Source organism: Dipodomys ordii, unplaced genomic scaffold (assembly GCF_000151885.1).
Source record: "Dipodomys ordii isolate 6190 unplaced genomic scaffold, Dord_2.0 Scaffold41, whole genome shotgun sequence".
NCBI lineage: Eukaryota > Metazoa > Chordata > Mammalia > Rodentia > Heteromyidae > Dipodomys > Dipodomys ordii.
This window is the reverse complement of record NW_012267257.1, coordinates 6,916,865-6,931,153: the sequence shown is the minus strand read 5'-3', so window position 1 is coordinate 6,931,153 and position 14,289 is coordinate 6,916,865. Positions and strand designations below refer to the sequence as shown.

Below are 14,289 nucleotides of genomic sequence, written 5' to 3'. Positions count from 1 at the left end.
CTAGCATGCGTTAAGCCTTGAGTTCAAACACCAACATAAAGAAAAAGGACCTGTTGAAAATTTGACTATCAGCATGAATGTATATTTGAATATTAGTGATGATCAGGTTCTCCTTGAGTCCAGGTTTCATATACTATCAGTATAGTGTATAGATTTAGTTTATACTGACTGTATGTATTCTCTAGTCTTACATTGTTGCAAGCACAGAGAACATCTGGCTTTTACTGGTTTAACTTGACACTTACTGATATTTCAAGGTTGAAATTAGAAAAGCAACCTAGAAGCTGGGCGCTGGTGGCTCACGCCTGTAATCCTAGCTACTCAGGAGGCTGAGATCTGAGGATCGCGGTTCAAAGCCAGCCCAGGCAGGAGAGACTGTGAGACTCCTATCTCCAATAAACTGCCAGAAAACCGGAAGTGGCGCTGTAGCTCAAGTGGTAGAGCGCTCGCCTTGAGCTGAAGAGCTGAGGGACAGGGCTCAGGCCCAGAGTTCAAGCCCCACAACCGACCAAAAAAAAAAAAAAAAAAAAAAAGCAACCTAGAGTGAGTTGATATAAACTAGCATTTGTTTTAATGTAAAACACGCACTTCTTTGTATTATGTGGACATTAGAAAATGTATACACTTGAAAAAGTATAGATGAGCATTTGTATTACCAAATATGTTTGAATAGAATATTATAATGGCAGTGTATATTTATTGAAGGCTTGCATCAGTCAGCCAATAGTCTGAAGCACTTGGAATGAAAAGCTCTTTACAAGAACTACTCCAGTGCCATCTCATAGCAATCCGCGAAGGAGATTTGTTATCAAAATCTGTTTTCTCATGGTGCATATGAGGAAAAATAAAGTGCATAGAATTTTTACAATACTTAGTGTCATCTGTTACTCTACCCTGATTTCCCTACTTTAAAAAAAAATAATATTAGAGTTTGAACATAGGAGTACTCTACCACTTCAGATAGGGCCTTTGGACCATGTAGCTGAGGTTACTGGTATGAGCCACTCTATCCATCTTGTTGGTTGGAGTCTTGCTAACTTTTTGTCTGGGTGACCTTTGAACCACCATCTTCCTGATCTCTACTTCCTGAGTAGTTAGGATTCAGCTACTGCTCTGTCCTTTTTTATTTGTAGTTTGAAGGCCGGATTCTTGCTAAATAGGCGAAGCTGGCCTTGAACTTTCACCTGAGTGCTGGGATTAGAGGCATACAGTGTCATTCTGGGTTTCCCTAAAAAGAGAAAGTTTATGTGTCACTGTACCTCATTGGGTACACTATATTGTTTCTAACACCTTCTCTTCTTCCCCTTCCCCCCATGAGTACCTGCAATAGAGTGCCAGTTGCTGTGGGAACTGGTTCATAAAACATGAATCCCATACTCAAGGACCTTCCAGTTAGATGAGCATGGTCATGTCTATCAGTTGTAATAGTATGGTAAAATTAGGAGGGGATGTATAAAAAAGAGGTTGGGAGCATAACTGATTATTCTATAATCTCATTTTAATAGTTATTTTTCTACTGTAAAATATTATCATGGTCAAGGATAGATGATTATGCTTTTAAAGCATGTATACAACAAAGAATTATTTTTATTGTTGAAGGGGAAGAACTGAAAGGCTGGTAGGCTTTGCATTTTAGAATTCTGAACTCTGCATGTGGTGATGAAACATTTAATGAACTTTGGCCACCATTTCTTGGAAATCGGTGGTCATGGCCAACCTATGTCTGATATAATTAATCTTAATACATATTTTGGAGATTAGCCAGTTACATGAGCCAGAATTCTTATAAAATCACATTGAGTCATCAGCATGTGTATAGATTTCTACAAATTTGAGAGTGTTCTGTTACTTCTCTCAAAACATTGGCATTCTCTTTTAGAATCTTGTATGTGTTTTCCTCTAAACTTAGATCCTTAAAGTTTAGTGTAATCAATTATGCAAACAGATATAAAATGATCTGTCCTTAGGGCTATTCAGTATAATCTGATGGTGATTATTTGCCCTTCACATCTAGCCAAATAGAACATTGTCTTTATGCAATCTTCTGTTAATCAAGACAGAATAAAAACTATGTATTTAGAGGTTTTTGATTTTTTTTTTTTGAGTGAACTCTGGGCCTGGGCGCTGTTTCTCAGCTCTTCAGCTCAAGGCTAGCGCTCTACCACTTGAGCCACAGCGCCACTTCCGCCTTTTTTCCTTTTGCTTATGTGGTGCTGAGGAATTGAACCCAGGGCCTCATGCATGCAAGGCAAACGCTCTACCACTGAGCCACCTTCCCAGTCCCCGAGGTCTTTGATTTTTAACTTGATTCAAGACACCTCTGTTAAAGCGTAAAGATGGTAGCCACATAGATTAATTTAAAAATGATAATGATGGTATCTAAAACAAAAATAAAACAAAAATAAAACAAAAATAATAAAGTTAAGTGGAAAACACTAGAATCAAGGAGTCATACTAATTGAATAAAAAGAAGTCACATAGTATATATTAGATTATTCAGCTAAAATAGAAGCCTTGATTCACACACTTAAGAGAGTTTTGTGGTCCTAAATCATCCTTTCCCATTAATGTGCATGTCCTAATCCTGAAAACCTTACATGAAATTTTACATGGAAAAAGGAACTATGTAAGAAACTAGGGAGATTACCCTGGACTTTTTTGGATTGGACTAGTGTAATCAAGTCTTGATAGGAGAGGGGCAAGAATGTCTGAGAAAAGATAACAGAGGAAGCAGAGGTTGGAATGATATGCCCACAGGAGAACCAAATGGGGTTAGATTCTAGACGGTGGGCCTTGGTCTGCATCTCTATCACTTGGCTGCTCAGGTATGGGTGGTCTCTTGGATTTCAGGACACACAGTAAAGTAAATGTTTTGCTTTGTTCTGAATAGGGCATACTTCAACAGACCTTTTATTATTACTCTTATGCCTATTCAACACTGGAAGTATTTAGTAGTTTTTATTTTATAGTTTGCAGCACTTTTGAAATTCCCAAGGGTCTCAATTATTTTCTTAAAAGGACTCAAATGGGTTTTCTTTCTTGCTATTGTTTCTAACATATTTATAAGATGATTTTTTTGTTGCTTTGTATGTCCCTCCCCCACGGTATAACCCCTGTTTTCACTGTATTTGATGTTTGTATAATTTGTGGAGGGGAAGAGAAAAAACACATTGTTTAAATAGGGATACAGGTGGACCCATTGCACTAATGAGATGTAGAAGACGTTATGTCGAAAAACGAACTTTACAACTTTGGCCGGGGAGGGGGGGGCCTGGGAGGGTAGGGATGGGAAGGGGAAACAAAGGAGGAGGCAATAATACTTGGTAAGAAATGTACTCATTACCTTGCCCATGTAGTTATAACCCCTCTCTACAGTATTTTCACAATAAAAGAAACTTAATTAAAAAAATTTTTTTACAAGCTGGGCACTGGTGGCTCACGCCTGTAATCCTAGCTACTCACAAGGCTGAGATCTGAAGATGGCAGTTCAAAGCCAGCCTGGGCAGGAAAAGTCTGTGAGACTCTTACCTCTAATTAACCACCAGAAAACTGGAAGTGGTGCTGTGGCTCAGTGGTAAAGTGTTCGCCTTTAGCTGAAGAGCTGAGGGACAGTGCCCAGGCCCAGAGTTCAAGTCCCACCACTGAAAAGAAAAAATTACAGCTAGGCATTGGTGGCTCATGCCTGTAACTAGCTTACTCAGGAGACTGAGATCAGAGGATCACAGTTCAAAGCTAGCCCATGCAAGAAATTCTTATTTCCAATTAACTACCAAGAAAAGCTGAAAGTGGAGCTTTATCTAATCAAGCTCAGGGACAACACCCAGGCCCTGAGTTCAAGTCTCAGGACACACACACACACAAATAAATTCATGTTTAATAGCTTATTAGTCATATTAAGCTCCTCCTTTGTTCTATCTTTTCTTGTCCCCCCAACCTTAACTCAACAGCTTTTATTAAGTTTCCTTATACCATCTTTATACATGATAATATTTCATGATGGTTTATCCTCCTTCATTCTCTTTCCTTTGTCCCTTTGTTCCCCTCAGACAGTCTCACAGTTAAAATTATAATTTTATATATGTGTATTTATATACATATAAATAATGTATATAAAGAATATATATGAAGTATATAAAGTGTATTTATAAGTAAATATGCATATATGTATATCTTTTAGTCAAGTATTTTTAAAGAACATTATAAATTTAGATTCTTGAAATAGAATACCCTTCCTATTATGTATCAACCCATTTACCAGAGATAAATAGATCTTTCTTAAATCTTTTAACACAGAGTTTTCTGTGATCGGTATGATATGGGCTGATAATAACAGGCAATTGCTATTTTGTGAAAACTGAGATAGAGAAAGTAGTTTCTACAAGATCATCTGACTAGTTCACCTGTGCTATTAACAAAAGTACTTGTCAAATTTCATGACTATATGAAGTATTTTATTATACTGTTTAAGAGTTTGGATTCTTTTTTTTTACATTTCTTTTATTGATTTATTTATTTTTATTTTTTTATTTTTTATTTTTTTGTTTACCCTTCCCATCCCTTCCCATCCTTCCTCCCCCCCACCCAATCCCCCCCCCCAAGTTGTAAAGTTAATTTTCGACATGACAACTTGTACATCTCATTGTTGCAACAGGTCCACCTGTATCCTTATTTAATCAACTTGTTTTTCCCCTTCCCCTCCACAAATTATACCGACATCAAATACAGTGAAAGCAGGGGTTATACTGTGGGGGAGAGACATACAAATAACAAAGAAATCATCTTATAATTGCGTTAGAAACAAATGCATGAAAGAAAAAAAACATTTAAAATACTATCTTAGGGTTCATTTTCCTAACATCACCTTATCTGACCTTTTCTGCTTGACTCATACGTATACTAGATACTGCAAATAAGGCAAATCATGGGACCTATGTTTCTTTGGGCTTGGCTTACTTCACTTAATATAATTTTTTCCAAGTCTTTCCATTTCCTAACAAATGGGGCAATGTCATTCTTTCTGATGGAGGCATAGAATTCCATTGTGTATATATACCACATTTTCTTGATCCATTCATCTACTGAGGGGCATCTGGGTTGGTTCCATATCTTAGCTATAGTAAATAATGCTGCAATAAACATAGTTGTACTGGTAGCTTTAGTGTGGTCTTGTTTGTAAACATTTGGATAAATGCCCCGATTGCTGGGTCATAGGGGAGCTCTATGTGGAGTCTTTTGAGGAACCTCCATACTACTTTCCAAAGTGGTTGAACAAGTTTACACTCCCACCAACAATGAAATAAGGTTAAGAGTTTGGATTCTTGAGGGAAAAGGACCTGAGTTTGTATTGTACCCCAAAATATGTACTGTTGCATGTCATTTAAACAAACAAATAAGACTGGGTGCCGGTAGCTTACGTCTGTGTAATTCTAGCTAGTCAGGAGGCTGAGATCTGTGGATCCTGGTTCAAAGCCAACCCAGGCAGGAAAGTCCATGCTACTCTTACCTCCAATAAACCACCAGAAAACCAGAAGTGGTACTGTGGCTCAAGTGGTAGTGCACTAGCCTTGAGTTGAAGAGCTGGGGGACAGTGCCCAGGCCCAGAATTGAAGTCCCACGATGGACTCACACACACACACACACACACACAAAACACAAGACAAACAAACGAAAGCCACCTGAGTTTGAATCCCATCTTCACTAGTGACTAAAGAGTTATTCAAGCTACTTAGAGCATCTTACACTGAATGAGGTTGGCTGTGGAGGCTCACACATGTACCCATTACTCAGGAGGCTGAATCAGGAGGATCATGAGTTTGAGGTCAGCCTGGGATACATGGTGAGACAAGGTTTCACCTTTCTTTCCCTTAAAAAAGCAATATTCCAAACAATATGATACTACTTTCTTTCATATACATTTTCTTTTATGTTTGTAGTAGGAATGTTAGCTCTAAAGCCTGGTTTACATACTCAGTTTGAATCAGTGTCTTAAATTTTAGGTCTAGATGGAAATTTTTAAAGAGTATTGGGGATAGGATGAAATAATGGAAGACAAATCCCTTTATAGACTATTTCATAATATGAAAGAGGCATAAAGTGTTTTTCATGAAGCATGGAGTATTAAAAATGAAGTTATTTTTCTACTATAAAACCCTGTGTTCTTACAGAAAATTGGAAATAAATGTGATTAGCTTACTTTGCTTCCACCTAAAGATGTTTAATTTCCTTGTAGTGTTAGAGATTCTGTTTTTCTTACAATACCAATGGATTATTTTAGAATATTTAATGATCCTAGGTGGAAAATTCCAGAATAGTAGTTTAATAAAAAGGAATACTCTCACTTAATGTCTTTTTCTTCTGGTTTCAATTCTCCCAATGATTCAGGCACTTCTTTATCAGTTTTAATGAGGTAGAAAACTATCTCTCACTTAACTAGGCAAAATAAATGATCATTTTATAGCTTCCTTTAAGTCTTGATTTTTGGGAAGGAGAGATACTCATGCTTTTTAAAATCTCTTCACAACAGGTTCCATGTTAGGAGCCAGGAGACAGGCTTAGCATGAATTAATGTGAAAAGTTAGCTGAGTGCCTTAAGTTGTCTTAAGTTTTGTGTGAGTCCAGCAATATGCAGTGGCAGTCAGAAATGCTAATCCAGACTGAGGCTTTACCAAGGACAGAGCTGAGGATGTTTTCTTGCTATGTGTCATGCATCTAGATCGTGTTCAACACATTGCATTCACTATTGACAATGTAGTAGCAGGCAACTAGGACAACAGTGGGTCAGCAAGCCAGTAGTTTTGCTTCATAGGTGTACTAGGAATAGCTGAAAGGAATCTACCTATGAAAGCACAAGTAAACACAATGTGATTCTGAATAACACAAGTATAGATCTTGGAAAACAATAAGAGGTGTCTTCTCTTTCAGTCTTTTAAAGGTGTATATGCAAATACACATGGAAAATTTATTTCTCTTTGGCTTAATATGAATGTTATATATTAATACAGATATGTGCATATAAACATACACATCATACATATGTAGATAATCTAATCACAAAGTGGACTTTAGAAGGGAATATGTTTCTGGCTAATACAAGGAACACATTTCTAGTCATTGTATTGTAAGCTGAAGCTGGATGCATTCCTTCCAAGAGATGCTGTGAGATACTTTTTCTCATTGGATTTCTCTACTCATTTATCCCCACCTCTCCACTACTTATGTGTGTGTGCGTACACATGTGTGTATGCTAGTATTATTGGGGCTTGAATTTAGGGCCTGTCTCAGCTTCTTATTTGGTTGTTTTGCCAGTCCTAGGACTTGAACTCAGGGCCTAGATGCTGTCTCAGGGCTTATTTTGCTCAAGTCTAGAGCTCTCCTGTTTGAGCCACAATGCCACGTCTGGCTTTTTCTGAGTAGTTTACTGCAAATAAGTGTCTCAAGGACTTTTTGGCTTTGAACCTCCATCCTCAGATCTCAGCTTCTTGAGTAGCTAGGATTACAGGCCAGTAATGCCCAGATGTCTCAGCTTTTTTGCTCAAGGCTGTCACTACCAGTTGAACCAGAGCTCCACTTTGTTTTTTTGCTGGTTCATCATTGATAAGAGTTGCACAGACTTTTTTTGTGTGGGCTGGCTTTGAGCTACAAACCTCATATCTCAGCCTCCTGAGAAGCTAGAATTGCAGGCATGACCTTCAACATTGGCTTCAATTATTTCTGAGCTATTAGCTCTTCCCATGTGCCAGGCATTATGCCTAGTACTGAAAGATAAGTATAGTAGGCAAGATATATGATTGACACATTCCAATGTGTGTGTGTGTGTGTGTGTGTGTGTGTGTGTGTTGGTTGGTTGTGGGGCTTGAACTCTGGGCCTGGGCACTGTCCTTGTGCTCTTCAGCTCAAGGCAAGTGCTCTACCTCTTGAGCCACAGCGCCACTTCCAATTTTCTAGTGGTTTATTGGAGATCATAGTCTCACAGACTTTTCTGCCTGGGCTGGCTTTGAACCATGACCCTCAGATCTCAGCCTCCTGAGTAGCTAGATTATAGACATGAGCCACCTGCGCCCGGCTCCAATGTGTTATTATTGTATTTCTTTGGTGAAGATTAGTATCTGAATGTAGATATCAATATCATGTAGATAGCAATATTTTATTTTCCCATCTTTAACATAAAGGATGAAATAGGGTGAGGAAAAAGCTTTTGATGACAAAATGCTGATTTTTTAATGAAAACATTAATGAAAACATTTGACTTAATGACTTTTAAGGATTTAGGATTTATCAGAAAGTATCATGAGAGAACACATGCTTTCAAGTGTAAGAAGATTTTAAAAAATATTCTGGAAAGTTTATTTCATTTAGGACATATATGAAAGAGTCAGAGAAAGAGAAAGCTATTCACTTATTTTTACTGAGGGAAATTATTATTTGTGTTTGCTAAGACACTGATTCTGACATCAGCATTTGTACCTTGACCATTTATCTGGGTTAATTCTCCTTTTACTTGGAGAGATCAGATAGTACCAGGAGAAAATGGAAGTTCCAAGAACAAAGTGTGCAGATTTGGAGGTGATTCTGGAGTCCCTGTACATTTTGGCCTATCAAGTAAGACCAGCTGTTGATTTGTTTCCTATCCAGGTTTGGAATTCATCCAGTTGCAGGCCGAATGCCTGGTCAGCTTAATGTGCTTCTGGCGGAGGCTGGAGTGCCGTATGATATTGTGCTGGAAATGGATGAGATCAACAGCGATTTCCCAGGTAAGTGATGGGCTCAGTGTTGAAGTTTAAATGCTCTTAGTGTACATAAAGTGATGCCACAGACTTCAAATATAAATTGTGGGATTATTGAAGACTGACTAGTGAGATGAAGAGTGGTCTGCATAAAGTGGATGTACAATAAAACCTAAGTGAAAGGCAGTACTGAATAAGTGCAGTAAGTGCAAAAGTTTGTAAGCTGCATTGGTTACATTTTGTTCCTCCTTCAACAACTGAAGGATGGTTAAAGTCCTGCTGTGTAGAGCACAGAAGAATCTGAGACCTGGGCAGACCATTAAGTATTAAGTGGTGACCTTGCAATAGATACCATAGGCTCCTCATTATCAACATGCTTCTGTTGATGACTTAAATTCTTGCCAGTGTCTGAGATTTCACTGGTTTTCTGTTATCCAAGGAAGCAGTCCCCTCTTGTCCCCTCTGCTCCCCTTCATTCTCTTCAATTCTTCTCTTTTCTTGTTTTTCCCACCCCCCCCCTTGTCTCTTTGTTCTTGTAGAAGGACATTAGGAGATAAGGTGCTGTCGTTTGTAACTGTCATTGCGTAGATGTTGAATAGTGGTGCTATTTGGACTAAGATCATGTTTATGAAAATTAGACTTGTTGTCTCTGGCAAGTATCCACTGTAAACTTAAAATGTTATTAGAAAAAAATAATGACATGTATGTATGTCTAGATGCACATGACATTTTTGGCAATATCCTAAGGTAGTTTAAATGATACTCCTTAAAGAGAAAATTTAGACCATTTTAATTTTATGCCTCTTTTTAAATTTAACTGTGGTTAAATTATGTGTAAAAGCTACCAGTTCCATGAATTATGGACACAGCTTTAATATAGTGCAGCCTTTCAGGCCTTTGTCTCTTAGACACAAAATTGAGTCTTAATTGGTCATTTTAAAAGCTGAAAATGTATACAGATTTTATAAAATCATATGAATAGCAAGATAATTTGGGTATAATAAAAGAATTACAAAGTCAGATTAGGTAGAACCATTGGGAGGGGAAAAGTACAGTGAAGCAGGTTCTAGTCTAGATGGTCTGTTTCAAGGCAGTACTTACTTCTGTGTTTTAGGTGTGTGATATTGTCTGAGTTGACCAGCTGTAAATATCCTGGTACAATGAGCCTCTCATAAATGCTAGCTTTTATAAAGATCACTATAATTTGCCTGAAAAGAAGTGACTCTTTTGCATTTTCTATTTTTGTTAATGTAGACACTGATTTGGTCCTGGTAATTGGAGCTAATGACACCGTTAATTCAGCAGCCCAAGAAGATCCCAACTCTATTATCGCAGGCATGCCAGTCCTTGAGGTTTGGAAATCAAAGCAGGTAAGTTTCAGACTTGCACTTTATTCTGCTGATGGTAAGTTAAGGAAATAATGTCTCCATAACCTTCTTTGGTCACTGGATAAGAAGTGATGATGTCTTTTAGGAGTCCCAGAATTAAGAAACTAGGCCTAATTTCTGGTGTCCAGCTTCTGTCTGTTCTCTGGCCACCGAATGACTGCCTTGTCATGAGTAGAACCAGATGAGTTTATGTGGATAAATGAACAAAAATCCGTAACCACAGTTGAAAGAAGAGCTGTGAGCTTTTGGAATGACTCTGGATACATACCAGATCGAGTCCAGTGCAGCAGATGGCTTTCCTCTGGGACAGTGAGTCAGTATCATCGCCTCCATATACCAAGATGAGCACATTTTTTTCATTAATTTTTTGAAAGGGAATTTGTATGTTGTTATGGAGTGTCTAGCAGAAAGGTGTTTTAGAAATCCAAACAATAACATGGAATAAAGAAGGTGGTTTTACTCATACATATTGCTTCTGACAAAAGCTAATTGCTAAATGTTAGAGAACATAAAAGCTTGTGTTCCTCTGCCACAGCAGAGTGTATCTATTTACCATTTTTGAGTCCTGTTTGTGTTCTTCTTCATTTTGTTTCTTTTTTGTTGTGCATACATAATTTTAAAACTTAGTATTTGAAATGAGTCAGTAGATATGGAATATATGTGTTCATGTACATATGTAATAGTACTGCATTAGTAGTCAATATTTGAGAGTACCCAGAGAATACTGCTGTAGTAATGGTATATAACATATGAATAAATTTGCAGTGCTTCTATTTTTGAGTAGGTTACATATCCTAGAAGAGCACAAGAAGGCTTTTAGTCTTGTTAAGAGTGACTTGACATTCAGCAGGACAGCAGGATCCATAATGTGTTTCAGTATTTTAGAGTCATTTACCCCTTTCAGTGTACATGTTAGAGTATCCTGTCAGTTTTTTGTTCTGTCCTTGATTACTTTTTGGACTTTTTTCCTAGACTTCTTTTTATTCTTTATGCCAAAGTGATAGAAAAGACTCAGAATTTCCCTACTCAACCACATTTATTTTAGAAATTGTAAATGGGAGCTTAAGCATTCAATTTCTTCTCTTCACTTATTTGTGGAAAGGTAAATAAACTAAAGGTACTATTTTTTCCTGGTTAGAAAAGTTTATTCATAGTTGCTCTAGAATGAAGCACAAGGAAGAAAATCAATGTAATTTCATTACTTGGAGATAGCCTATTATTAACATGTAATTTTTTAATGGGTATGAGAGTATGCTCATACTTAAAAAACTAACATTAACACAATCAATGTAAACATACATTTAAAAACATTCCTACTGTATTTTTTTTTTTTTTTTTTTGTCGGCCATGGGGCTTGGACTCTGGGCTTGGCGCTTTCTCTCAGCTCTTCAGCTCAACGCAAGCACTCTGCCACAACACTACTTCTGATATTCTGGTGGTTTATTGGAGATAAGAGTCTCACTGACTTTCCTGCCTGGGGTGGCTTTGAACCATGATCCTCAGATCTCAGCCACTAGGATTACAGGCATGAGCCATTGGCGCCCAGCATTCCTTGTGTATTTTGTTGCTGGACTGAAGAATTAGAATTGTTAGAGCCTTGTATTCACAGTTAGGGAAGAAGTTGTTGTGTGCTGTTTCATAGTTAGGTATTAGTGCTGGTATTCTACCACTTAAACCATGCTTCCAGACCTGTATGTACTGAATACGTCTAAAAGCTGGAAAAGAGAGCTTGCTTTTTTTTTTTTTTTACTGTAAATAATTGATAAATGTTGGAGGAGGTAGATATGCTTAACCTCATGCATACACAATGTATGCATGCATTGAAACATCATTTGTAGGCTATAGATATGAAGTTTTTTGTTTTCATATATTCTACAAGTAAATTTAAAAGAGGTTTATATATAAAAACAACAGTGACAAGAAAAAAAACAAAGCTAGAGAAGGGCAATGTTTGTATGACTCACAGATCCTGTGTCTCTCTTAATTTTTGGTTCTTAGGTCATTGTCATGAAGAGGTCTTTGGGTGTTGGTTATGCTGCTGTGGACAATCCGATCTTCTACAAACCCAACACAGCTATGCTTCTAGGTGATGCCAAGAAGACATGTGATGAGCTACAGGCAAAAGTTAGAGAACTCTGTAAGAAGTAAACGCTAAAAAGCCAAGCTGATGTCTAATGAAACAACTTCAGATGTAGGAACAGGCAGAGTGTCATCAGTGTGCATGGTAGATACACAGCTGTAAGTAGCAAAGCTCCTGGGAGAAGATGAAGACTGAAGAGAGCCTAGCAAATTGAGGGAGATTTTTCAAGAGTAGAGATTTCTCTAAATAAAAAAAAGAAAAAAAAAGATGGAAAATTCTTAATGTATGTCTGTGCCATTTTTGTTGTTGTTAAGAAGCAAAAGAATTTTATAAAAGAAGAAAGAAGAGTCTCATTTTAGTTGTAATACAGTTGGATTTTTCAGTTCCTTTTCAGGAACAAGAAATATTTTCACAACTTAAGTGTTTAGGATCACAGTACTTAAATTATGCCAGGTCTGAAAAATATGACATGATTTAAACAAGTACCTACATTTATGTGTTTTCCAACAAATGTCATTAATTTGGAACTTCTACCAACTTTTGACTTGTCCTTTTGTATTTTAATGATAATTTGAACTGATAACAGTTTTTCAAACTGTATTTTAGATCCAGATTTCAAAAGTGTATTTTCTTACTTCTATTTTAATCCATAAAAGGATATGCTGGAAACAAATTATCTGCTTTACAGGTTCAAAGAAATTATATATAGACTGAAATGAATGCTGGTTGTATTTTTGAAAAACTCCTTTCTAATTCTAATCAATTTATAATGTAACCCTGTATTGAGGACATGAGTATATTCAGACATTTGACTAATAAAATAAGTTTATCATTTTTGCAAGTGATGTGGCAATTTTTTCTGGTGACAAAAAACTAAAACTGAATAGTTCTCCTCACTGCTAACATAATTGCTCACATAGTAATGAGTTTTAGGTCATTCCTGACCTACTACTATGAAATAGACGTCATTAATCTGTCTTAACTGTTTATAAGAGTGGATTTTTTTAAACCACAACATATTTTGAAGTCTTATGTAATTTGATGACATTTGAAAGCAATCATACTTTTTAGGCTACCTCTTTGTTTATCTAAGTGCCAGTAAAGATCTCGTGTTTTTGTAGAAGTGTGGCTTATCTATTTTGCCAAAAGCTCTGACTTTAGGTGAATATGAAGTATATTTGTCAGTTTTCTACTAAGTTTCTCAGAAACACTACTCATTAAAATACTGTCTCTAAATCAGAAAAAAAAACAGTAAAAATTTCTTATTCTAATGCTTAGTACTTTTTAGTTTTGTAAATAATTTATGTTTTGTTGTGTCTGAGATTAAGGAGTGTGTGTGTGTGTGTGTGTGTGTGTGTGTGTGTATAAGAAGGAAAGATTCTTTTTAAAACTTTAAGTTGGAAATGTAATTTGTTAATTGAGCTGAGGTCAGCAGAACCTGATAACTGAAGCTTATCATGAAAATTCAGAAGAATTAGAAGAAAAACAGTATCTCCTCCACTCATATCCTGTCCCTTCTTTTAACCAAAGGTTGTAGGTATATCTAGGAAGTAGCAATTTGACTTAAAAATAGTTTTTGAATTCAACTTATATATATATATATAATATATATATATATATATATTTTTTTTTTTTGATGGTCATGGGGCTTGAACTCTGGGCCTGAACACTGTCCCTCAGCTCTTCAGCTCAAGGCTAGCACTCTACCACTTGAGCCACTGCACCACTTCTGAGTGGTTTTCTGAGTGGTTTATTGGAGATAAGAGTCTCACAGACTTTCCTTCCCCGGACTGGCTTTGAACCTCAATCCTCAGATTGCGTAGCTAGGATTACAGGTGTGAGCCATCTGCGCCGTTTCAACTTATATTTAAGTATATTAGAGGAGAGATTTCTGCCTTCCTTCCCCTGGATGCCATTTGATAAGATCTGGAAACATTTTTGGTTGTCTCAGCTGGGAGGAGCTATTGGTAGTGGCTGAACAGAGGTCAGTGTTTCACAATGTGCAGGACAGTACTCAGTCACAAAGAGTGATCAGTAGCACCAAGGTTGAGAAACCTTGGTCTGCTCTATTGTTTTAGTCCAGCTTCTTTCGTGGTGG

The 14,289-nt window shown here is 37.0% G+C and overlaps 1 protein-coding gene across 3 annotated transcripts in view; it reads left to right on the top strand.

The window, feature by feature from the left end:
- Nnt (nicotinamide nucleotide transhydrogenase) overlaps positions 1 to 13,032 on the top strand; it is a 101,086-nt gene extending 88,054 nt beyond the window's left edge. For all 3 annotated transcript variants that reach the window (XM_013018591.1, XM_013018589.1, XM_013018590.1), the window contains exons 20-22: positions 8,632 to 8,750; positions 9,978 to 10,093; positions 12,110 to 13,032. In XM_013018591.1, the coding sequence (XP_012874045.1) occupies positions 8,632 to 8,750; positions 9,978 to 10,093; positions 12,110 to 12,259 (385 nt within the window). In that variant the 3' untranslated portion in view covers positions 12,260 to 13,032. The remainder of the gene's footprint in view (positions 1 to 8,631; positions 8,751 to 9,977; positions 10,094 to 12,109) is intronic.
- Positions 13,033 to 14,289: the final 1,257 nt, after the last annotated feature.